This window comes from Falco rusticolus, chromosome Z, assembly GCF_015220075.1.
Source record: "Falco rusticolus isolate bFalRus1 chromosome Z, bFalRus1.pri, whole genome shotgun sequence".
Taxonomy (NCBI): Eukaryota; Metazoa; Chordata; class Aves; order Falconiformes; family Falconidae; genus Falco; species Falco rusticolus.
Genome location: NC_051210.1, coordinates 57,584,871 through 57,610,168, shown reverse-complemented (window position 1 = coordinate 57,610,168; position 25,298 = coordinate 57,584,871). Strand labels below are relative to the sequence as shown.

The 25,298-nt window shown below is 43.2% G+C and overlaps 1 protein-coding gene across 1 annotated transcript; it reads left to right on the top strand.

Annotated features, from left to right (window-relative positions):
• Positions 1-11,214: 11,214 nt before the first annotated feature.
• ENC1 (ectodermal-neural cortex 1) lies at positions 11,215-24,925 on the top strand. Its single transcript, XM_037374301.1, has 3 exons — positions 11,215-11,461; positions 16,142-17,954; positions 21,698-24,925. The coding sequence occupies exon 2, from the start codon at positions 16,154-16,156 to the stop codon at positions 17,921-17,923; it is 1,770 nt and encodes a 589-aa protein (XP_037230198.1). The 5' UTR covers positions 11,215-11,461; positions 16,142-16,153; the 3' UTR covers positions 17,924-17,954; positions 21,698-24,925.
• The last annotated feature ends 373 nt before the right edge of the window (positions 24,926-25,298 follow it).

Genomic DNA, 25,298 nt, shown 5'->3' with positions numbered 1-25,298 from the left:
GTGTTCCTGAACTAGCATACATGTACTGCCGTTTTTCTGCTTTCCCTCCCTGAGGGCTACTGAATGTAAACATTGTGAAAAGAAGCTTGGAGGTGGCTTTTTGCTTTGGCTGTAGCTGGAACTGGAGGAAAGGGAAACAAAGAGAAGAAGACAGTGTAAAGCCGTATCTGTCTACTGCTTTCAGTTCTGCCAAAAAGCTGCTGTGTCAAGATGCCAATATTGTAAGATTACCTCGTATCATTAGCCATATGTTTTGTCATATGTAGATTTATTATTTTTAAAAAATAATCAAAGACCCCTCAGTCAAAAATACATACCTCTAGGCAGAGTCTAAAGTAATAATTACACATTTTTATAAAGTTCAAGTTGCTGATGAAAAATAAGATTTGGATTTTTTAAATTTTCTTCTGTTTTCTTGCCACTTCATATTAGCAGCATGATACAACATAGAATCTACCAATGTCTAGTTTACAGGTTTTGCTGTTAGGAAGGAAATGGAAAAATATTTAGGTCTCAAAAATAGAGAGGAAAAAAAAATAGAGGGGAAAGAAGCCAGAAAATAGGCTTGCAGACAGGAGTTTGATGCTACATATATGTAATGGCATAATGTTTTAGTTTTTCAATTCAGAAGTCAGAATGGTTTGAAGTCATTTAGAGTTGTGTCTTCCAACAAAAAAAAAAATGTATAGAATTTGGTGGTTTGCTGAAGGCACCTAGTTCTCTTTCTGGCAAAGGCAAAGGGTAACTTGTCTCTACTTCACTGAAAGCATGATTGGATGCCTAATAAATTTACTGTGTAATACAGCATGATTGGCAGTTCCTGCTTGCGAAGACAAGGAATAAAATAGCAGAGGCATTGACGTTCACTGGCAAAACTCCCATTGACTTCACAGGAGCTGGGTTTTGCTCTTAATTGAATAATGCTGAGGAAATTTGCTTCAGAAACTTTGAGTTAATCTGCTGGTTCAGATCAGGGCAGGGAGGACAACTATGCCTCCAGGCATTATCAGGTCAGACCTATCTTTTCACGGCTATGGGATTTACTGAAATAAGTCGATCAGGGAGGGGGTGTGGCAGCAAAACCTATTGGGGTGGAATCTGTGCAATCCTTCCAAAATCAGTCCATTACCAGGGTGTGACTGAGTATATTTTGGCCATGCAATTGGCAGGCTCCCCTCTCTCTGCGGCTCCTTTTACCTTTACGGACAAGTACTGCTAAGCTAGGAGGGCAGCTAAGAGAATTGTATGTTGTTAACAGTTAGGACATGGCCTGAATGCACTGCACCAAGATGGAGCAAGACAGGAATGTGCAATGAGAAATAAATACATGCAGAAAGGAAAAAATACCATTGTCATGAGTTCCTTAAGCATGTGTTTATCTATAAAGAATAAGTAATTGTACCGTAAGTAATAATAAAAGAGGGAGGAGGGTTGTATTTAAAGAGGGAAGGGTGGAGTTATTTTACCTTTGTGAGCCTAGGTAATATAAATACATGTCTGTTTCACTAAACATAATTGCCTAGCTCTGTAATAATTAGTGAGACAAAACCATGTCTCCGATCATCTGTCTACTGTCTTCAACAAAGCCAGGATTCACTTGATCCCTTTTCAAATGTCTGATGTTTGTCCATGATAAGGGATTGCCTAAACAGTGAGTTGAACGTGGTTTCTCATGAGCTTTGGGCAGTTTCTTGCCTTACCTGGTGCCATGTTCTTGCCCCCCGTCCGACAGAGAGGGTGTTGATGTCCTCCCTGCCTGCAGAGGTGCTGACTTGGGGCAGGCTCCTGCCACCTCGCTGTGAGGGACAGTGGGGGGAGATGGCTGCAGAACTCAGCCCAGACTTCATGACTGTCACTGTTTAAAAAGAGCTATGTAAAGCACCGCACCTAGCAAGTAAACGGTTGAATGTGGCGGTAATTCCATGGTAGTAGTTGTGGCACTGTAACTATAACACTAGACGAAGAACGAAGGTTTGAAGACATTTCCTCTTCGTAAAAACCTTGTTGTAGTAATAAATTATTAAAGGATCTTTTTCTTTTGGTCCTTTAAAGCAATGGACTGGATTTTTTGGAGCTTATTTCTCATACAGGAGTATAACGAGGTATGCCGAAATACATAGAACATTTAGGATATACCAGAAGAAAAACACTGACAGGTTAAGGAGTCTAAACATTACTCGTTTAGATTTACTAAAATTTACATAAATAAATAAAGATCATGGACAAAATTTTATGCTTTATATTTGGATGGGCTGGGAGCCCTGTGTTTTATATGTATTTTAATTTCTATGGTCTGTTTATTGAGATTCATTAGCATGAAAAAGCTAAATGACATCACATTACTTAATGCATGATTTAGAAGTCCACATGTTAATGCTATTTGGTGGGAAATAAGAAGTAGGAACTCTAGAAAATTTAAACCTGTTTTGCTCTTGGACAACACAGCTGTTTTGCAGAAACACATCTTCACTAGACCTGCTCAGAGAAGCAACATAAAATTATTTTATTTATTGATTTTATAAAAACTGTATGGAATCCGCTGTCAATTGTAAAGGAGAATTCTATGGTTTTTTTGTTGTTTTTTTTTTTTTTTAATATTTCTTTTTTCTTTTAATCTGACTGTGATATGGGAAAACCAATGGCATCTGATGAAAGCATTTATGATTTTTGTCAGACATCTTGTACCTCAAAGATTTATCCCCATTTAACTTACTGGAATCTCAAAGACCCTCAGCAGAAGAAAAGCTTCTTGAAATGTACTTCAGCAGAAAAGAAACAGAAGGTCTTTCTTAGCATCTTAGTCATAGGAGCTCAGATAATCCTCTAGGCAAATCTTAGGATTCTGCTTGCATATGCATGCAGCTTTCATTTCCATGAAAATCTGGCAGTCGTATTAATACTTATTGAAGTTTACTTGTCTTTTCAATCTCCATATGAACAATGAACACGTAAAATTTGCTGTAGAAATTTTCGAAGCCAGATTTCCAAACCTGATGAATTTTAATATAATTGGTTATCCACAAATTTAATTTTTATGTTTCTAGCTGAGAAAATGAGATAGCACGTGTACAAACACAAGTTCTGGCTGGGCTTGTGCATACTGTAGGCTGGGCTTGTGTGTCTGTGTGTGTGCTGTAACTGTACCAGCATTTCACACAAGCTACTGAGCACTTAGAGCTATCTGCTTAAATATTTTGGTGAACTATTATTTTTGAGCTACAAAATCCATTTATATGTGCTTTACAACTGCTATGTGAGGACCACTGTCTTAAGGCTGCCAGCCCCTGCCCCCATCTGTTTATTGTGATATGACAAAGCTTGCAAAGTATATTTCTATCTAGAATACTTCAGGATATGTGCAGTTTATTGTGATAAGCAGTTAATTTCAGAGATGTCTAGGGAATGTACTGGTGGGAATCTTCTAATCTTTTAGCCAGCACAGGGTAGGAGTGCTTCCACAGCTGAATTTGCATTACTCCTTTAAGGAAAACCGGATGATTCTTCCAATCAATTATTTGGATGTGGTGAGTCATGAGGCTTTGTTATTCTATTTGAGCAAAATTCTAAGTTTACATACAGATGAAAGTAGATTCTGAAAAGGAAATTGCCTGTTAACTAAAACCTTAAATACATTTCTTTAAGAAAGCCCAAGTGATCAGTTAGCTATCTTCCAACTATGCACTTCAAAATTCTTTCTAATTTAATGTATTACCTCTTTTACATTTTAACACACGACTTGTTACAAAAGACAGAAGCTGTCTTTTGTACTTCCAAACTACTGTCTTTTCTTTAAGCCAAAATATACATATGTTGACATGCCAACTGGCTCCTTCTTCAGGTAGGAAAGTAAAAACATGTTCAGACATGCCCTGGAGGTTGGGAGAACTGCCAGAAAATGTTTAGCTCAAATAAAGCATCAACAGTTTCATTTTTACTACTTTCAGCAGCAATCAGATCTCTAATTAAACTCCATTAGCCTGAAATAGAGCAGAGCTTTGAAGATCAAATCAATAACCAGAGTGAATGCCACAATGACTGTATGAAGGAAGTTTTGAAGCTTTACCCACACTACACATTCTTCCAAGTTTAAGCCCTTTGACTTGTGCTTAACTAAATTGTCCAAACTATAGAGCAGAGACATAACAGGCCTTTTTGGAATATGGTTCACCTAAGAAATCTGGTTTCCTCTCACAGTTGAACATTGAACTTGCAAGGCTTCTTTGCCTATTATGATGTGACATTTCTTCACTCATAAACTTTTTTCTTTTTAAAAAAGGTTTTGCTGCAGATCTAAATGCAGCAGCACTACATCAACAGTGAATTAATCTTCTACAAAGGCTTGCTAATAAAAAAGATAAAATTCAAACCAACACCATGAAGGATTTAAACCTCTGTATAATACAGGGGCTCTGTGGCAGGATCCAATTCACCGGTTTCCTTTGTACACAAGAACAATAAAGTCTCAAATAAAGGCTTTGAGAGAGTACATAAACAAGTCTTTTAAAATAAGTGTGTTCTTTTAAGTCCTTCTCATTAAACAGACATAGGCTGATGGGATACTGAGGCTACTTGTGCATATAAGAATGCCTGGGAAACAACCCCTGCTGTAGGCAACATGTTCAAAAGTTACAATCTACACCACAGAAATACCAGCTCTGTAAGACACATTTCACTCTGTTAAAATGTCTGGAATCAGATTACTTAGTCCTTGCAATCATCAGGCTTCACAGAATAAGACTAGGTAACTGAGAGTCTATTTTAATCTTCTCATGTTCTGCCAAGAGCCTTCAAAAGTGTTCCTTTCTTAAGTGTTCTTAAGTATCTGTAAAAATGCTATTTAGGAACATGCAGAATTAATGTGGCCTCAAAACTACTACTAATGCTGTTCCAGATGTTTGTGGTGAATTGTTGAGCAGGAAAATTAATAAAGCCATACTTACACAAACAAGCTTGCTTTAAAATACTTGTCTGGATCTGTCCTAAACCCATAAAAATCAGAAAATCTTGTACTCTCTGTCTCTTTAAAGCAGTGGTCCCCAACAAACCATGTTCAGCTTCCAAATTTCTCATGCAGTCTTACCATCAAAGTTTTTGAATTAGGAACAATATAAACTTCACAGTTTACTTTGGTTCTGTGGACTACTTCCCATGACCTCACAGCCTGTAATTTGCAAACTAGTCCTATAAGATGTATGTGTATGATAATGGAAAGCACGACTACAAGATGTCTGTTGGCTTTCCCTTCAGTTTCATGCAGTGGATGATAGTAGCATTGAGAGATAGACTTCTGGCTGATGAGCAACCTGGGCTTACACCCAAGGTCCTGATCTACCTATATATCCATTAGGAGAGATTAGCTCAGTGTCTCTAGCACTGAAAATCAGAAGGAGCAAAAAAGCTTTTCTCTCATGTTTGCTCTCATCCACCTCAAGAAATCCAAAGCTCTCTGCTAATTATGTGATGCAGCCAGGCCATTTCAAGCCCTATGCATTGCCTTTTTTCTGGCATCTATCAGTGCATGGCTTGGCTCTTCAGGAGGCCTGAAGACGTGAAAAGCTGGTTCCCTTCTGATTTGACAGCAAAATAGCATCTAAGTGAGTGGAACAATGTAAGAAGTCCCCAGGCTAGAATGTAATATTTTTTGAGACGTACATGTCTCTATCTTCAGGCTTGAGTGATCCAAAGTTGTACCACCGAAAAAAGTATGGGTATCTCCGTCTCACATGAAAAATCTTTGTCCTTGAATACATTGAATAGAAGTCCTTAAACAGTCTTTAAGTATTAAAAGTCCTTAAATACCTAGTATTTAAATGTGTCCTGCTACTCATGAATGTAACAACAGCTACTTAGATGTGCATTCCAGTCCTTACAAAGCCAAAGCTATTCATTTGCATGAATACATTTTTGTCTCCATGCTTTCCACACTAATATAAAAGATGAAAACAAGCAAAAAATCTCCATCATTTAGGGGTCTCCCTAGATGACAAACTGTTCTCTGTTTAAAGTACCTACCCTTCTTAAAGACTAAACTTTTTAATGAATTATGTAAGGTACGGGCCTATTCCCAGAAGCTCATCTGTGCTGCCTGGTTCCAAGCTTAGGTCTGTAAGTGGTCAGGAGGAACTGGCCCATGGTCCCTGCAGAACTGGAAGATGTGGGGAACTCACAACTCCTTAGGGGAAGTTTCCCTTGAAGGCTTTTTAGTACCGAGTGGGAACACTCGAAATAAGAAGCCAGCTTAGCTGTCGCCACTGGGGGCCACTGCTACTTAGCAAGCGAGAAGCAAAGGCAAGTCGCTGCACCGACTTCGGATAGCTCCTGAGAGAAGCAAGAAACTGCCCCTGTGTGGAGTCACTGTTCAGAGACAGAAACAGCCAGCAAAGGGAACTGAAATCTCCTGATAATGAACATCCGAATGAGATGCTAAGACTTTTGCTGAACGTCGCCATGAGTGATGGCAGAAGTGGCACCAACCACCCTCTGCAGTGGTACTCTCAGTCCTGTGCTGGTCCAAGTATTTGTGGGGAAGTGGCTTGCATACCAGTAATAATTGGGACCCCTTGCCAAACAAACCTGGTCAGAAGTGGATCTTCATCACTGCTGTCATCATTGACCAGGAATGACTTTTTTTGCTGAGAGAGAACAGGCAATATGGAATAGGCAAAAAATAAAGTTAGGTAGCAGGGACTTTTGAGGGAGTAATTAGAGAGCAAGACAAACTGGCAAATGGTAAGACAGAGCAAGCGTGTACAAAAGAGAAGTCGATGGCTTCTCCTTATAGTCTGAGATGTATTTTTTTCTCAGTACTACTTTTCTGTATAAGCATATACTGCTGGCATAATGCAGAATTATGAATTCTGGACTAGATGCAATGGGCAGGCTTTTCCAAGGGCTTCCCATAAGGATCAAGAAACTTCAGGTAAAAAATTTTCTCTCTTCAGATGTTATCCATATCTATGGTATTTTACAGCAAAATTGACCCCTCTGAAAATCTTCTGTACAAATCGTGTTCAGCCTTAAACAGAAACCAAAGCCCGACTTTTCTTATCTCTTACACATAAGATGATGGCATAACTCACCAACTTCAAAGGGGCTACTGTTCATATACTTCACAAGTGACATGGGACTTGCACCTCACAACTGCTTGTCACACTGAAACAATATAAAAGCTTTGGAGAGGAGTAGCAGTTACACGTCACATATGCCAACATTTGTCCCTTACTGCTGCTAGTTTTTAGACGGTGGGTATTTTCATTTTGGTCTGAGCTGCCATGCCATGCAGGAATGACATCTAAGGGCCAGGCTGACTGAATATGATCCTTTTGAAAAACAAACACACATAGAGGTGAGAAAAGGAGAACAGAGAGAAGAGGGGTTTCTCCCCCTCCCAAACTAGTGGGCAAGGTGGCATAAACTGTTGCCAAGAATTGTTGAATGTTGACCTCCTGCCAAATACTTTAACTACATCTCTGGCACTATACAAGTATTGTACCACATGGCTTGTATCACCCCAAACCTCTGTTTGCAGGCCAGGCTGGAGAAGCCCATCAATGGCAAATGGTAAGAAAAGCAGGTGTAGGTCACTGAGGGGTGTTCCTGGCCCCAACCCCCTGGGAAAGCTCTGCACTGATACTGCTGTTGTACGGTGTTAATTAGATCATTCTAATTAATTCATTCAAAGTGTATATTAGAAAGGAATGAAGATAAATTACACTAATACATTTAACCCCATGCTGTTTATTTAGCAGTTGAACAAAATGATGTGGTTAAAAAGAGTCTTAACAAGGCAAAAGCTCAAGACACAGCTGTTTAATAGCATTAAAAATGAGATCTCAGCCCGTGCTGTAGGCACATACTGCTTGTTTGCATTTAAAAGGGTTGCCAAGATAGCTGTACTGGTAAACCCTGATAGGGTAGATGCAACTAATACTAACAAAACAAAACAAAATATGTATTTCCATCTCCTAAATGAAATAACCTGCACTGGTAAATGGATTATTTTTGCTGGTACAGCTTTGCCAGAATTAGAACTCTTGCTGGTGTTGCTAGGGTAGTCTGGAGATGGTTTAGCTACATAGGTATGCCTGCAAAATGTTTGTCAATAAAGCCGTATTATAAAGTTTGAAATACACTCAGGGATCCAAGATCTTGTCTTAACACAGAAGCCAAACAGATTTAAATAAAGTGTGAGGTGAAACAAATTTAGTTAAAACAGCAGTGCTTCTCTGCATAGCAAGTTGGATTTAAGTTGAACAAAGAATTTTTTGCTCCCCTGATTTTTCTGGAGTCAAATGTGGCATTTACACTCCAGAGTTCCAAACTGAAAATATTTGGGGGTTTATATGCTTTATGTTTTTGAAGGCCACATGTCCATTGCACATAATCATTCTTTCAGAGGACTTATTAAAAAAAAAACAACAACAAAAAAACCAAACTACAAAACCAACCCTAAGAGGTTATTGATTTCACATGACTTTATTAGCTGGGGCTTTAGGAAAGGGGCAATTATCTTGTGATTTGTGATAAAATCATAATATTTAGCAACACTTCAAAGATCCTATCAATCCTGGCATATGAATACTAGGAGAAACATGTCTAAACTAGTTCAGTGGGCATGTTAAACTATGTCCTGGCATAGGTTAGGCCAGCTTTGTTCTCAGGACTGTCAAAACACGGATTGGCCCATCTACAGAACTGGCTTAACCGGAACTGTGTTTAGATGTGACCTGACTTTGTTCTTAGACCAACATAAACCAGGCCAAAGAATTGCTTTGGACCAGGTTAATTTCTGGAGTGTTTTTTTTTCCATGCTAGCCATGTAAGCATTCTTACTCTAAATGTGTTATAAGCTGTATTCAGCAAGAACTACCTAGTTTTAACTCTGGTGCAGAAAGGAGCAGAGGCACTTTGGATGTTCTTTGTCACCAGAGCATAAACAGGAGCTCCTGTGAGCACGTTCAAGAGAACTGCCATTGCGATTTATAAGTGTTCCAGTTGTGGAATTACAGGCAGAGGAATACGGAGTTACTTGCTCTTCTCTGCTCCCACCAGTAGCAGTGCTTTACACGGTGCATTTGCACTGAGTTGCACGCACACAGAAGGGGCTGTCTGGCTGTGTAGTTGTTTCCTCAACGTATGATGTGTAGCATCATCCAATCATTCTGCCCTGATTAACTTCAACAGGTTCCTCATTTTATAGAGGACAAGGAAGATCAGTACTTCATTGAGTCACTCTTACTGGATTATCGCCTCATTCTGTTCATGAAAAGTATTGCCCAAATCTGCGTGCTGTGGGCAGCTGTGTAAGCCCTGTGTGTTGTCCCCTTGTTTTTCACTGACCATTCTTCATAGCCACGCTCAAAATCAGTTTTACAGTTTAGATGTTGCTGAGCGGTAGATTAGGTACCATTATTCTATCATTTCTGTTTTTCACTCATGGTGATCATTCTGCTTGTTTGAAGTTTGTCCTGATTCTGCATGAAGTAATGCATCCCTGTGTTTTTAGTTACACAGGATAATATAATACAATTTTCTGACACCAGATCATGGAAGGTTCAGCATATTGGAATTAGCTCTAAGGGGACAGGGTTCGGATAGGATCTCTGCGGGTTTTGTTGAGGTAAAATGGGAGAAAGTAGGATCAAGGCACTTTATGGGAAATTTTGTGGTGAACAGAAAAACTGGGACGCATAACATGGCCAATCAAATGTGCAACAAAGGTCGAAAATTCAGTCTAAGCCAAAATCCTCTAGAGATACACAACTGAAGTGAACATGGGTGTCTGTGAATACCCCTTGTGTAAGGTTGAAATTTCTAACTGCTTCTCACACCTGAACAGCTTTGAAACTTACATACAGATGCGCAGCATTTTCAGACCTTGCAATCTGCAATACTTAATGTCATAATCAAAAAATATTGTAAAAAGAATCTATGAAACAAATTACTCTTTCATCTGCTTTCTGTTCAGCCACATTCTCCAGGCTTGTGTATGCCCCCAGGCTCTCTGGAATTTCAGATGTGTCCTGCTGTACGCTATGTGTATGTTTATCTGCAGACTCGAGTCCAGCAACAGGAATACGAGTGACCCTCTGCACATCACCGAATTGCTTACAGAACTTTATTTAACAGGAGAAATTTGCATGACATTCCATCATGAGGAATGAACGAATGAATTATCCAAACTATTATATGCAACCAGGAGTTTCTGGCTGGTGGGAATAAAGTAATTGTTCGTATCTTCCTTGAAGCTTTAGACTAACACCATTGCTTTCAATAGCATTACCAAACAGTCAATTAGCTGTACAACCACGTTTAGTATGCTACCTTGCGTTTTTCTCGTACAGAGCTGCTCGATACCATGATGTAAACCCTGCTGTTACGTCTAGAAGATGTTTACTTTTGAAATCGGCCTTTTGCGCGAGTGCGTTTTTCTCATACTTCGTTAACTGGGAACTAATTAAAGCCAGGCTCCGCTCCGTGCCGCTGCAGCGCTGCCGCTGCCGAGGCCTCACGAGAGCGGCACGGGGGCGCCGCCGCCAGCTCCGCGGCCAGAGCTGCGCCCGGGAGCGCCGCTGCCCCCCGCGACGCCGGGCCCCGGGCTCCTCTGCCTCTCCCGGCCGGCCCCCGGCGCTGCGGCGGGGCTCCCCCCCGCTCCTCCCCGCGCTCGGCCGCCGCCGCCGTGCGGACCCGGGGCAGAGCAGCCCGCCGGCCACTCGGCGCGGCTCTCCCCCCACCCCACGCCGTTATTGCGGCCACCGCAAAGCGCAGCGCACCCGCTCGCTCCCCCCGGGCGCTGGCAGCCCGGTCCCTGCGGAGCACCCGCCTCGCCCCGCGGCCCCGGCGGCAGCGTTCGCCTCACGGCGCTGTGCGCAGAGCCGGGAGCGCTGCTCGGCGCAGCTCGCACAGCGGGAGGCTGGCCCGCCTGACCCCGCGGGGCCACCGCGCCGCCCCGGCCCTGCCCGGCGGACGTGCGGAGCGGCGCGGTGCGGGCAGGCGACCCCGTCCTGCAGCCCCCGGCGGCGCGGCGCGGGGGCACCTTCGCGCCTTTCCGGCCGCCGGCCGGGACCGCAGCTCCTGTGAGAACGCTGCCCTCGTCCTCCCGTCCCTCCCCCGCCTGTCACTCACCCGCTTTGCATAAACGCTCCCCCCGCCCCCAGCCCATATACCCATTCCCTGCTCCCCCGGGCGGCCAGAGCTGTGGTCGGCGGTGGCAGGAGCAGCTGCGCCCCGCTTCCCTTCCTCCCGTCCCTCTTTCCCACCTCCCGCCCTCCTTCCGCGGCCCGCCTCCCGCCAGCGGCACCACCTCCGCCCGGCGCTGCGCGGCTCCCGGCAGCGCAGCCCGCCCGGCCGCCTCTCCGCGGCACCGCCGAGCCGCGCCGGCAGCCGCGCTGCCCTCCCATGCGCGGCGCTGCGCCGCCCGCGGAGGAACGGGGACGTCCGCGCTCGCCCAGGAGCCGCCGCTGTAAGTCGGTGCCCGCCGACCTGTTGCAGCGCCGACCGCGGTGGGGAGGCGGGTGGGCAGCGCGGCTCGGCGGAGGGGCGGGGGGCGGGCCGGGCGGCAGCGCTGCCGCACGCCCGGGTCCGCCGCCGCTGGGGTCTGCGCTGCCGGCAGCGCGGCGCTGGGCTGGAGCTGTGCTGCCCCGCTGCCCCCCGGCACAGCACGGCACAGCCGGCGCCCGGCCCGCAGCGGCGGGGACCGTCGCCCCTTCCGCGGGCAGCGGGTGGTTGGTGGGCAGGCGCCCGCCGAAGCTGTTGCCTGCGGTGTGCGGCTGCCCTCGGGGACCGGTGCGGCGGCTGCCAGCCTGCCCGGCGGGCCGCGGCTTCCTGCGGGGGCCCGGGGCCCGAGCATCTCCCGGCGGGCGCGGCGCAGGGCAGGGAGCCGCCGGGCTGGCTGCGGCGCTGCGCTCCCGGCGCTGGCACTGAAACTTCTGCACGTGGTTACTGCTCTGCAAAGGGAACCGAGTGCATTTCAGCTTCTCGTACTGTTTTTTTACCAGTTCGGGAAGAAACCCAGCGAGTTTCTTTGCAGAGACGGAGTTGTTGAGGCGTTGCGCTGGAGTGAACTGAGGGGAATTTAGAGCTGGATTTCTTTGTCTGCATGTGGTGAGCGGTAGTGTGTTCCTAGCAGGAGCAGCCTCTTCTGCTTTCCATCTCGCTGCAGGTCCTACGAAGCCACTAAGTTTGTGCTGGAGGACTTTAGGTAGGGTCAGGCTCTGCAAAACTGGTAGTATCGCTGCAGATTTAGGAGTTAAAAGCGGCATTAGTTAAATCGATGTGATGTTTAGCAAATTTCCTCTCCTTTAGCTGTTTCACTGATTCTAGACAAAACCACAACCACCACCATGTAATTACGGTCTTATTAAAACGAGCCTACATCAGAGATGTGTCAGTAATTCGAAAATACTTGTTTTTTCATTTGGTTTAGGCTGAGACCGGCTTGCTGCAGAGCTGCTAGAAGTAGGGCAGGCAGCCTGTTCAATCTTAAAGTAGTGTTTACCACTGGGCTGCTGTGACAAGTAGCCTGTTGAAGTGTAATTATAAATCAAAGTCTTGGTTCAGCCTCTGCTCCTAGATAAAATCTGTATCAGTAATTTACTGACCACTTCTTGTCTTTTACATACAAATATTATTTCTAAGGAAAAAATGCCTGAAGGGAGTTGACTTAAATTATTCAAGATGAGCATTTGCTGACTGCAAGTTACTCTGCTGAAGTATTTAAGGCTTGCATAATTTCCAACACCAAATAGAGAAATCGGAGATGCCATTTATACATTGTAATATTCTTGTAAAGTTCAGGACTGAGCTAACTGTCATGAACTGCAGAAGGACATGTTTACAGAAACACTGCCTGTTAGTAAATTATGATAATTGCTTGTAAGGGTGTTTGTCCGACTAGTCCATGGGTGAACTCATCTCAGCAACCACAGGGGAGGAAAAAGATGTGCATAGATATGTATCTTTGTTCTGTTTGGGGAAATACTTTAGCTTATCTTAAGTGTGAATTGGCATACATTGAATTCTTCTCAGTAGATAACATTGTGATGATAAAGGCAATGTTAGTGGAACAGTTAAAGACCAGCATATGTGAAATCTGTAAGTGCTTCTTGAGAAGGGCCTTGTTCACTGAAAGACCAAATTTTCTATTTTAGTGGGGTGAAACGCTGAGTGTCTTCCGTAGCTGTTTGAGAGTGGCTCGTAATTTTTTTTTATTATTATTATTTTTTGCAGTGGTCTTTGTTACTAGTGCTGTGGGTGGGCTTAGGTGACATCCCCTCTGCATATGGTCTGTAGCTCACTAATCTCCAGCGTATGCATAACTACAGGATGGGTTTCTTACATTTGCCTCTATTTTGTTGTGGTTATGGGCTCATTCTGAATGGTGCTAAGCAAGTGGCACTCGCAGGAGTACAGACCCTGCTGAAAGATCTGAATGTTTGCGTTTCCATTCTCTGATGTGAACTTTACTTGCCCTATTTCTGAACCCTGATCTGTTCATGGTAAAGGGAAGTTTTCAGTATACTCTGCATTTCCCCAGTATGGGGGGCGTGGGGAGGGGGAAGCAGAGGTCCTGTGTTTTCGTAGAGATCCTGACATGCCTGCCTGGACCGTGGTGTCTGCATGTTTGCTTAAATGGAATGGAGAGCATCTTCAGATCCTCGTGGCTCTATTGTCTCTGATCAGTGGGTGTTTAGCTCCCATCCTGCTCCCCGGCATGCTGCTCCCTGGTGAGGAACCTTTGCAGGAGTAGGTCCTCAGTGTGAGGAAGGCCAATCTGTAGAGATACAGTGAAGGCTTTGTGCTGCATCATAATGGCATTTGAAGTGGCAAAGTGCCTGTAAGAGTGAAAAAATTGCAGGAGGTGCTTTGCCATAAGGTTCACCTTCCCATCTGTGTATCCAAACTGTTTCTGTACTAGTATTTCAAGCCATGACCCTTTCTGTAATCCTTCAGTTCCGGCAGGTTTCAACCAGTGTATGGTTGGTATAATCTTTCTGGCTGTAGATTAAGTGGGTAGTTTTAGTCTGAGATTAGTGCTCAGGGTCCTTGAATGCCATCTGAGTCTTTATTTGCCAGACAATGCGATTGCATTAAAGGTAATATAATTTTCTTTGTAGAAGGATTTTTGTTACGAAGACATTCTAGCTTCCTCAAGTTGTTCTGTGCTTAGTGTTAGTACATTTGATAGGTTGGTTGAGGAAGCATTGGTAAAATACCTCTCTGAACTTTTGCATACTAGAGTGAGAAAGATACTCTGCTTTATGGCTCTGATGGGAAGGATTCCTCTCTGTTTTGGAGGATTTTGGATTGGGCACTGTGTATTGAGCTGTGTTTGTTCTTTTCAATCCCAGTTATATTTCGTAAGGGAAGTATTGTTTCAGATTAAAGGAAATGGGCTAGGTAGTTTACTGTAAGGTGTCTTTATGCCTTAATCGATGTTAGTTTGAGGGGCTTTTTTGCTGTGACTGAAGGGAAAGGTGTATCACAAACTTGCTGTTGGATGTGGCGAATCAATTATTCTGTATGTTAGCACAACTAGCAAGGAGGATGGAATCAGCTATGCTGTAGTTAATCTGCAGGTGTTGCATATTTCATATACACAGATCACTGGTTCTGAAATGGAGTCTGCTGCCCAAATTAATCGTACATGATTTTGATTTTGTTGAATGTTCTGGTCATATGAATCTAGAAAAATAGACGTATTTATTAAAACATGCTTTTTTGAGGCTCATAAACCCTTGTGTCATCTTGAAGCATGAAATGTGGGAATAGAGCTGTACGGTTCTGTACTGCTTAAACATGCTCAGGAATATGAAAATGTTAAAGCCTGTGAGAGAGAGAAGTGTATCCACATTAAAAACCTCCTACAAGTGGCCCCAGGTCATGCTCTGACTTTTAGCATTGGGTGCTTCCCAGGTAGGTTTTTGCCCTGTTCCTTACTTGAAGGTGCAGTAAAAGGGACGCTGGGCGTTCAAATATTGTAGTAATGAGGAAAGTTTGGTTCTCATCTTTCTCCAAGCTTCCACTGCAGTTTGGAGAGAGAGAAGTGAGATTATTAACAGTAGCAGTCACAGCCACAGCTCTGGGCTCTGTATGCTTAATCTCCTATTACTTGCACTGTGGCTTTTTGGCCGTTAGCTTTATATGGGTGCCAGTGTTCCTCCCTTTCCCTACTCTGTACTATTTTGGCTTGACTCTTAATTAAATCTGGAAACTCGCTGCTGTAATCATACATAGACCTGCATATCATGGCACGTAACATTCACCTTCAAACAGGGACCAAACTGCGTTGTGTTTGTTAGGAATAGGGTAGGATAGGGTATGTCTTCTGTTTTATGCTTCCTCCAAACCTCAGAATGCACTAATGGCTTGTGCTCTGAGTACCTGACTCAAGGTAGCTTCAGAGGTGATGCCTTGGTGATTTCACCTGATGGTCAAAACACTTCTTTCTGCTGACTCTATATTTGGCAGTGTATATGCTGTATCACTGTAGCAGGCAGCCGCTGGCAGAGTTCAAGATGTAATCTCTAAATTCAGTCGTCATATTTTTTTTTACGGTTTCACAAGTCTGAACTTACGATCATTGCTAGGTTTTTCTAATGAAAAACCCAGAGAATGAAAAAAGGGATTTTTTTTCATGCTCTGCTGTTGCATATGGAATCATTATACCAAAAGGAAGCTTCCTAATGGGATTAGTAGGTTTTTGTTCCCCATGCAGCTTTTGACATTCCTTAGGTATTCTCTCTGGTAGCTCTTCCTGCTATGATTCAGTACAGGAGAATGTTTCAAGCATGTGCATGTGTATGTATGTAATGAATCAGCTGGTCTAGGTTGGGGAAGGGTGAGAAAATCAGTCCTGGTTCATTTTCTTATTCAACTTACTTGCTTAGTGCATCGCTAGAAAAGTTGGAGATCGGGTTTCTCAAGATAAACCTGCTCTTGGGCAACAAATTTAGAGTATGTAATTTATGAAACTCACTTTACAAAAAAATAAACACATGCCAAAGGTAGATGCAATTCTCAGTCCACTCATATAAATGAAGACTTTTTTTTCCCCGTTTATGGTGAATAGTAGATACACTTTTTGATATGTAAAAATGAACTTAACTGTCTCATTGATCTTAATTTTTTTCTTTGTTTATAGGTGTGAAAGAAAATGTCAGTCAGCATGCATGAAAATCGCAAATCTAGGGCCAGTACTGGCTCCATAAACATATACTTATTCCACAAGTCATCCTATGCTGATAGTGTCCTCACTCACCTGAACCTTCTGCGTCAGCAGTGTCTCTTTACAGATGTACTTCTCCATGCTGGGAACAGGTCATTCCCCTGCCACAGAGCCGTTCTAGCTGCTTGTAGCCGTTATTTTGAAGCAATGTTCAGTGGAGGGCTGAAAGAGAGCCAGGACAGTGAAGTCAACTTTCATAATTCCATTCATCCAGAAGTCTTGGAGCTTCTTCTGGACTATGCGTATTCCTCCAGGGTTATCATCAACGAGGAGAATGCGGAGTCATTGCTGGAGGCCGGTGACATGCTGGAGTTTCAGGACATTCGGGATGCTTGTGCAGAATTTCTGGAGAAAAACCTTCATCCCACCAACTGTCTTGGCATGCTGTTGCTGTCAGATGCTCACCAGTGCACCAAGCTCTACGAACTCTCTTGGAGGATGTGCCTTAGCAACTTCCAGAGTATCAGTAAAAGTGAAGACTTCCTCCAGCTGCCAAAAGACATGGTAGTGCAGCTCCTTTCCAGTGAAGAATTGGAAACTGACGATGAAAGGCTGGTATATGAATCAGCTATCAACTGGGTCAACTATGACCTGAGTAAGCGTCACTGTTACCTGCCAGAGCTACTGCAGACAGTTAGACTGGCCCTCTTGCCAGCCATATACCTTATGGAGAATGTGGCCATGGAAGAACTTATCACCAAGCAAAGGAAAAGCAAAGAGATTGTAGAAGAATCAATAAGATGCAAGTTAAAGATCTTACAGAATGATGGAGTTGTCACTAGTTTGTGTGCCAGACCCCGTAAAACTGGCCACTCGCTTTTTCTTTTGGGTGGCCAAACCTTTATGTGTGACAAGCTGTACCTGGTGGACCAAAAGGCAAAGGAGATCATTCCAAAGGCTGACATACCAAGTCCACGGAAAGAGTTCAGCGCTTGTGCCATAGGCTGCAAAGTGTATATCACCGGGGGACGAGGGTCAGAAAACGGAGTCTCCAAAGATGTGTGGGTGTATGACACCCTTCATGAGGAGTGGTCGAAGGCTGCTCCCATGCTGGTAGCTAGGTTTGGGCATGGATCTGCTGAACTTAAGCACTGTCTGTATGTAGTAGGAGGACATACCGCAGCAACTGGTTGTCTTCCAGCTTCCCCCTCAGTATCCTTAAAGCAAGTGGAACAATATGACCCAGTCACCAACAAATGGACCATGGTTGCCCCACTGAGAGAGGGAGTAAGCAATGCAGCTGTAGTAAGTGCAAAGCTTAAGCTGTTTGCTTTTGGAGGTACCAGCGTTAGCCATGACAAGCTGCCCAAAGTTCAGTGCTACGATCAGTGTGAAAACAGATGGACAGTACCAGCCACCTGCCCCCAGCCCTGGCGCTACACAGCTGCAGCTGTTCTGGGTAACCAGATTTTTATTATGGGTGGAGATACTGAATTCTCTGCATGCTCCGCTTACAAATTCAATAGCGAGGCATACCAGTGGACTAAGGTGGGAGATGTGACAGCTAAGCGAATGAGCTGCCATGCAGTGGCATCTGGAAACAAATTGTATGTGGTCGGAGGCTACTTTGGCATCCAGAGGTGCAAGACATTGGACTGCTACGATCCCACATTAGATGTGTGGAACAGCATAACAACTGTGCCATATTCGCTAATTCCCACGGCATTTGTCAGCACATGGAAGCACCTCCCCTCATAATTGTGTGTATGTTGCAATTACAAATTATCAGGTAAGAAACAGCACCTTTGAATTCCACCATAATAATGCTTTTCACAAAAATTTTCAGCAGCGTCTCTGGGGAGGGTGAGTGTGTTCAGTACAATTTTACAGCTGAAGCAACTGAGACACACACATTCACAGGCCGTTGTAAGTCAGGCACCACATCTCTTACATAGCCAGATGCTAGAAGATATCTTGCACCCACTTCTCTTTACAGGACCTCTTCCTGCATGATTTAGATAGAAAGGGCTGAACAAAAATAACATCTTCAACTTCTAGGGAAATGCAGATAACCTTTGGAAACTGAGTCGTGCCCTGCGTTTAAATACTAACCTCATGCAAAACAAGGTTTTGGTGCCATTTCCCTGACAGAGGCAGGGTCACTCTGTATATCCAGTAACAGTGCCCCAAAAAGATACTGTGAATTCCGATCTGAAGCCTGATAGTGAATTCACTTGAGTTTCCAGGCAGACGGCATGTTTTCTCCATGCAGACAGCCTTTGGGGAAACTTGCTGCCTTGTGAAAGGTGTTCTGCAGGCACTTCAGGCCCCATTTTCCATCTCACCTAGACAGCGTGGTTGCACCTGCATGGACTGAGGTTGCATTTGCTCCACTGATATACAAATTTTTCAAAATAGTTATGGTCATATATGTTGGACTAGATACAGTGTCAGGAAGACATATAATTAATATTGCTGGCTGAAATAATTACCAGTCTATAGCACAGACTGTTCCAAAACAATTTAATTATACATAATGGGCCAAGCTCTTACCAGATGCAACTTCAGCATTGTATCTTCTCACAAGCAAGTCTGAATTTGGCCTTGTTTGTTTGGTGGTTGTGGATTTCTGATATTCGGGGAGGAGAGCAGAAAAGGTTGATGGAAAAAAAAGGCCACTAAGAAGTCTGGGTACCTAACCATATTGCCAATATTTTTCAATTCTTTTTTTTTTTTTCCATGCTAACTACTAACTTTTACTTCAGCTGTTACTAACTTTTTCCTTATTTTTATCTTTTCTAGGGTTACATCACTTAAAATAAGTAATTGACATTTTCCAGGACTACTAATCTCTGCAACATATCTGGCATAATTCCCGTAGTGTTGTGTTGCTTGTTTACTCCAACCTTGAGACTTTAGTACAGAATCACAATTGCCACCAGCCAACCAAACAAATATAGTGGCATGCTTAGTCCTAAATAATCCATGCCCTGTGACTGATAATTTGTTTTTGGATTTGAACAGTGTATACTGTAACCATGAAGGCAGGCAGGTTAGAAGTAACAAGTTAAATAAATACAGTTGTAGTGATTAAACAAGCTCTGCATTTGCATCTAAGTTACCTAGAAGTCCAGACTGATGGAGGTTCTCCAGAAAATAGGAAGAACAGCTTGTGTGTAAAGACTTCCCTAGGTTCTTCTGTTCAGGACAGATCATATGTTCTTCTGGTGTCTTTGCAGCTGGAGACATTTGCCCGACTAATGGTAAACACAAAACCTAAATGTCTTTGAAGCAGTGTAGATAGAATTATATACCTAGAAATGTAGGATAGTCATGAAATTCCTTTCTCTGTGGTACACTGAGGATTCATCTTGTAGTTGTCTTTCAGCTGACTGCAAGCTTTGGTTGAGTAAAGAATACATGGTTGGGCCCATGCAAAGCAGCAGGTCAGTGTGGAAATCTGGTGTGAAATTGAGCTGTGTTGTGGCATCAGCTGCTCTTGTCTCAGGTGGTCATTTGTCTTGAAGACGCTGCCTTGTCTTCTCTCCTTGCTTTGTTTTCCCCAGACTTACTTTTGGGAAAGCAGGGCAGACCCTTGAGACTTACCAGATCCTGCGTGCTGGCAGTAATCGCACCCCTGACAGCCAGCAGATGCCAAGCCTGATTTCTGTGGGGTGGCTTCCTCCCTAGTGGGGAACAAAGTCTTGACGTCTTCAGTTCAATAATTTCTATTATTACTGACTTTCAGCAGTTCTCAGTGTTATCAGAGGAGCAGTATCGAATGCCCAGACCCAGGTTTGTGCCAAGAAAAATATTGACTTATTCTTCTGAGACCGACTTAATTGTTCTGAAGTTTACAGTACATGAAAGGGAGTGTTTTATTTTGAAAAAGAGTCCTCAGAATATAACGGTGCAAAAAGCTTTCTTTTGGTCTGCAGTATCTTGTTAAAAGCCATTATTTTAGTGTCACTAACACAAGATAACTGGCTTAACTAACACACGAGATAACTGGCTGAATGCAGCTGTAGAGTGAAATCTCTCCAGTGCTGTGTGCTCATCCAGCAAGTAGTGCGGTTTTTTTCTACTGACTCCTGCTGCTTTGTCAGTGGGTGGGAGGGACAAAAAGGAAATTACTTCTGATTACTCTCTGTTTTCATAGTGCTGTGTGGCCCCAGCCTGACAGCTTTTAGGAGGACTTCAGTCTGCTTTGTCTTGTTCCTCAAACTTGGGACTTTTGAGTAGGTTGGGGATTTCCCCTCCTCCCCTTCTGGAATTGTTTATTTATTTGTTTTAAGTTCATCCCATGACAGGGAACATTGTTTTGGCTTCAGTCTTGGTAGTCTGTTTCAGTGGGAAGAAGGACACACTGCACTGAAGAATGTCTAGAAAAGACTAGTCAACAACAAGTGCAGAGGCCTTTTTTTAGACATAATGAAGGTAGTGTATTGAAGGTAGTGTATTTCAAGTCCATGGTTGCAAAGAGGCTTGATGCTCTGGGCTGTTATGCAGGCTGTAGTGTCTCCTGTGAGTGTTCCCTGTTCTTGGACATCACAGCCTGAGAGAAGTGTGATAGGTTTAAGTGAACTGTGAGTTCGCTGGAGCTCCTTTGCATTGCAATGATGTGGGATTTGCCTCCTAAAATTCTAGCAGTGCTGTCAGAAATGGCTCTGATGAGCTGGTGATGGGTTGGAAGCTGGCATTTTAATACAGCTTCATAGTGAAAAAGCAAAACAATCTCAGCATCCAAAGGCTGAATTTCCTGAATTGAATAATCAAGTGTTACAAAGGATTCTAGTATGGAATTATTGATGCATGGTGCGTTACTGTGTGAAAAGAAATGAGGCAGAGTTCTGCTGTAATGAATAGTGGGTATGTTTTAAGTAAGGGGATTATATGTCCCTTTCTATATTGTGAATAATTTCAATTCGGAATTCTTCATGGTGAACAGAGGCACTGGGGTGAGACACCTTCATCTCCCCTTCGGCTTTATTCCAGCCAGGTTTGCTTTGGCCCAAGGACAGAAAAACTCTTTACACTAAGTGTTCATGTGGGCTTTTGTGGAAGAGAAGTTGCACAAGTTTATGCTTGCTTAAATCCACAAACTTTTAAGATTTTGAGGGAACATAGAAATGTTGAAGTGTGCAGGATGTGAAGCCCATCATGTTGAACTATATTGGACCAGTCTGATTTAGGTTTCAAATGACTGGATTTATAGGCAGAAAATTAAAAAGTCTTCCTGGGGTCAGTAGGATGGTTTACAGAGTAAGGCTAGTAGAATAATAAAGTCAGAATCTCACCCTAAATAATTATCCTTGTGGCTGGCTCATTTATCAGTATTTGACTATTGCACAGGAGCACAATGGTGGTGGTGGGTTGGAGAAGCCTATCAAATGGATTGTATCCTAAGCCTAGCTTTTAGATTTTCTTTGACATCTAACAAAAACCTTATGGTTCATTGTCTCGGCAAAACCCTTTAAACCCTTTAAGTCTTTTATTTTCTCTTCTTCCCCCTGCCCCTTCCCATGCTTTTAGTTTACTCCTTTATTTGGAGAAGAGAATTGGAACCTCGGATCTGGAGAAACGGTTTTAATGAAGAAAGATCATTCAGCATCTCTTGCATTTGAAGAAAGTCATCTGCACCTTGTAAATTATCTAACCTAGACATGAAGGAATGGGAGGAAGAAAACCCAGTCTTCAGTGCTTCAGCACATGGTTTAAATATGAATAGATGAACCAATGATCTGGTCCTTGTGCTAGTAATTGTGGATTAATGCCAATATTAATCAGTCCTTCACAGGAGAAAAAGAAGAGACAGAACTTCTCTGAGTTGTGCAGCACACAGCACCCTATTTCCATGGACTCTGCTGTTTATATGTGAAATTTGAAATGGTTGTCACCTCTTTTTGTGGTGGCGTGAAGTGCCAGCGCCAGCTGCAGGGGAAGCAGACCAGCTCTGAAATGGTGAGATGCCACTGTGGATGAAGATACAGTGGTATTGCTGCTGAACTCTGCCAACTGGAGTGTGCTTGCCTGTAGGCAGTGCCTACAGCATCTCTTAGGTCCTGCGTTGCATTGTCCTGTGTGCAGTGAGTGACCTTCTGCTTGATAAGGGACAGCCCAGTGGTGAAGTGTTTTTGGAACAGTGGGGAATGAAAATTAAATCCCCCAAATCCTCCTTGTTCCCTTTCCTCCCTGTATTTATAAGTAACTCAAATTGTCCCATTCCTGTTATGTTACTTGTTGTAGATACAGTTATTTATTGTTCAGTGCTTGCATGCTGAAACAATGCCTGCAATTGTCTTCATGTTGCAAGGGCTTGTGTGAATTTTATGTTTTGCACATTTTGTGATTGCTGAGTTGCTCTGCTGCACAAAGAAAGAGAACTGTTGGGTTAACAGTTGGAGGTGGGAGGGAGGGGTGGCTTCCCAGTCGGAAATGGAAGGATTACAAGGCAAGATCTCAAATTACACACATACTAAAGGAAGAAGCCATGGAGGTCACTTTCTCAGGCCACCAGCTCCCCAGGTTGCATGTGGTGTGTCTTGTAGATGGTGTCCTTGCTACATTTCATTTGTTGGTCATGCCTTTCAATTTCTAATCTGGACATAGCCAAAATCTCTTGCAGCTCTCTCTTTGTGCAGCTTCCTGGTTGCAATGCAAATACTGTGGAAGAGCTTCTGGATACCAAGCCCAGATGAAGTCATTGTCCAAAGTTATTTATTTATTTATTAGGTTGGAGGAGAGGGATACCTACAATATAGCCACATTGACCTGAATGAGTGGAGTATGGTGATTCAAGAATAAAAACAAAAAACCTCAAAGTAGGTTATTAAACAAAAAAAAGAAAAAAAAAAAGAAAAAGGAGAAGAAGAAAAAAAAAAGAAAAAAGAATAAAGAAGAGCAGCAATTTTGCACTGACTGGATTGCCTCATCCATCTGGATTTCAGATGATCATCTGAGTGACCAGGTGTGAAAGACTCAAGTGCTTTAGCAAAATTCTTATGGGGATATAAAAATGAATTTCGAACCTCTTAATCTTAAAAGTAGCCCTCAGACTCTGCTGCCTTTTGTTTTCCTTAGCCAGGTGTGTCTTTAAACACTTGGTTGCTCAGAAGTGTCATATACAATCCTGAGAAACCAAACTTTACTTTTTAAATAAATTGTTTCATACCAGTCTGGTCTTGAGAAAGAGATGAAGCAACTCTTTTTTTTTTTTTTTTTTTTTTTTTTCCTTCTGGATTTCAGAAGCTTGTGTTTCACAGGTGCTTTCTTTGCCAGATCCTGTCATTAAGCATGTATTGTGTTGTGGTTTTTCCTGAATGTTTCTGGAGCCCAACTTAACTGGCACATTCAGTAACATGGTTGGTGTGTGCTGCAGTGTAAGTAAACAGCTGCATGTGTGCATGCAAAACAAAAATAGTCACATTGGTGGTGATGCTTGCCTTTCTGTGTGACAGTGTGTAGCTGTATTTGTGAAAGCTTTGTCATCTGAAAGTGTTTACACTGGTCACTGGAAGTTTCTCTATGCTGTCTTATATTTGACTTGCTGTTTGGAGTAAGCCCTTACATTTCAGGAATAGAGTATTTGGAGTTCTGTGAGTACTGAGAGAACATTGGTTAATTAGCAAAGACATTAGCAGTTTTTTAAAGGGTGAGACCCAGGTAGATATGAACAGTGACAGTTCCTCTGGTTAAACTGATTTCTCAAAATGACAGATCAAAAAAAATGTTTAAACCCCCCCCAGCTGCGCCCAGCACACCCCCCCCACCCCCCACCCCCCCCGGTTCTTTTCTCTTAGATGGCTTTTAAGTGATAGGAAAACATCTTAGGGTAAGTCTTCCTGTATTCTTGTACTTGCACAGGTTGCCCTGTTGAAGCAGACAGCCTTGAACTGCTGTTGCCTTTCATCTTGCTGTTCCTGGGGGTGCAAAAGGAGCCATAAAATCAAACTCCCGGCGCGCTTTGCCTGCCCTTTCCCCAGGCACTAGTGATGGGTGAGGTGCAAGGAAGGAGTGAACCTGGTCCCTGGGGTATGGACCCCTTGTTTGAATAACGGCATATAGGTTTGAGACAGTTCTCTCCGTCAAGCTGATTAGAGTCCAGACATGAAGAAGCAGCAATGCATCTAACTACTCAGCTTACGAAATCTGTTTTGTAGCATCATGCAACTTCCAAAAGTGGGATGAATTTTCTGCAGCTGTTTCCAAAGTTGTGGTCTGCTTTCAAGTCCTTGATTAATTCCTATGTGTAGGCTGAAGGAAGCTGAAGTCAGGGTGGGCCTCTGCCTCTGCAGGGAATATGCTAGGCTCCTGCTCTTTGAATTGATGTGGGAATCCTGGCCAGCTACTTGACCATTCCAGTCCTGCAAAACACCCTACACTTTGAAGCAAATGCAGTTCACAGTGGAGTGCACACAAAAACCCTGGCATAAGATGGGAAGGTTCCTTATTTTGTGGGCTGGTTGCCATAGAAACATATAACAAAGGACAGCCTTCCTCTTCTGGTATAATTGTGCAGCCCCTTTTCTCTAGGTTTGACACCTGTCTGAATAAGAATGATTAGAGCAGAATAATGTTCCCTTTCCTGGCTATTGGAAATGTTGTTCATGTGCTAAAAGAAAACTGCAAGTGAAGTAAAATTGTCTATGTTGTGGTTTTTTGTTTGCTATTACGTCTTAAGGTTTTGTAAAACTTGCATTTTTTTTTTCACAATGTGAAACTGAAGGTCAATAAATTATTAGAGAATTTCTCTCCATGGAACATTTATTTCAAATGTTGTCTCTTCCTCCCCTCCTGCACCTCCAAATGCTCTGAATCCCTCCCTTATGATGTCCTTTTCATGTCCTCTTAATAAAAGCACATCTACAACATGCAGTTTACTGCTGTGGTTTAAGCTTCTGCATCAGTTGCACTTCCCTTCCCTTTGTTCTGTTGTACTGCTGTTACTATGATCTCTATCTCAAAGTTCAGCAGTTAAAACTAGAGAGCCTCAAAACATTTAAGAACAGGAAATGCAAGTTTGTTGGTGCTTGCAGTACAGTTTAGCTAGTGCCTGATACGGCTTGGAAGCAGAATTAGGCATCTCAAATCCTTCCCAATTATTTTCAAGGCAAAAAATGCTGGCTGTGTCTAA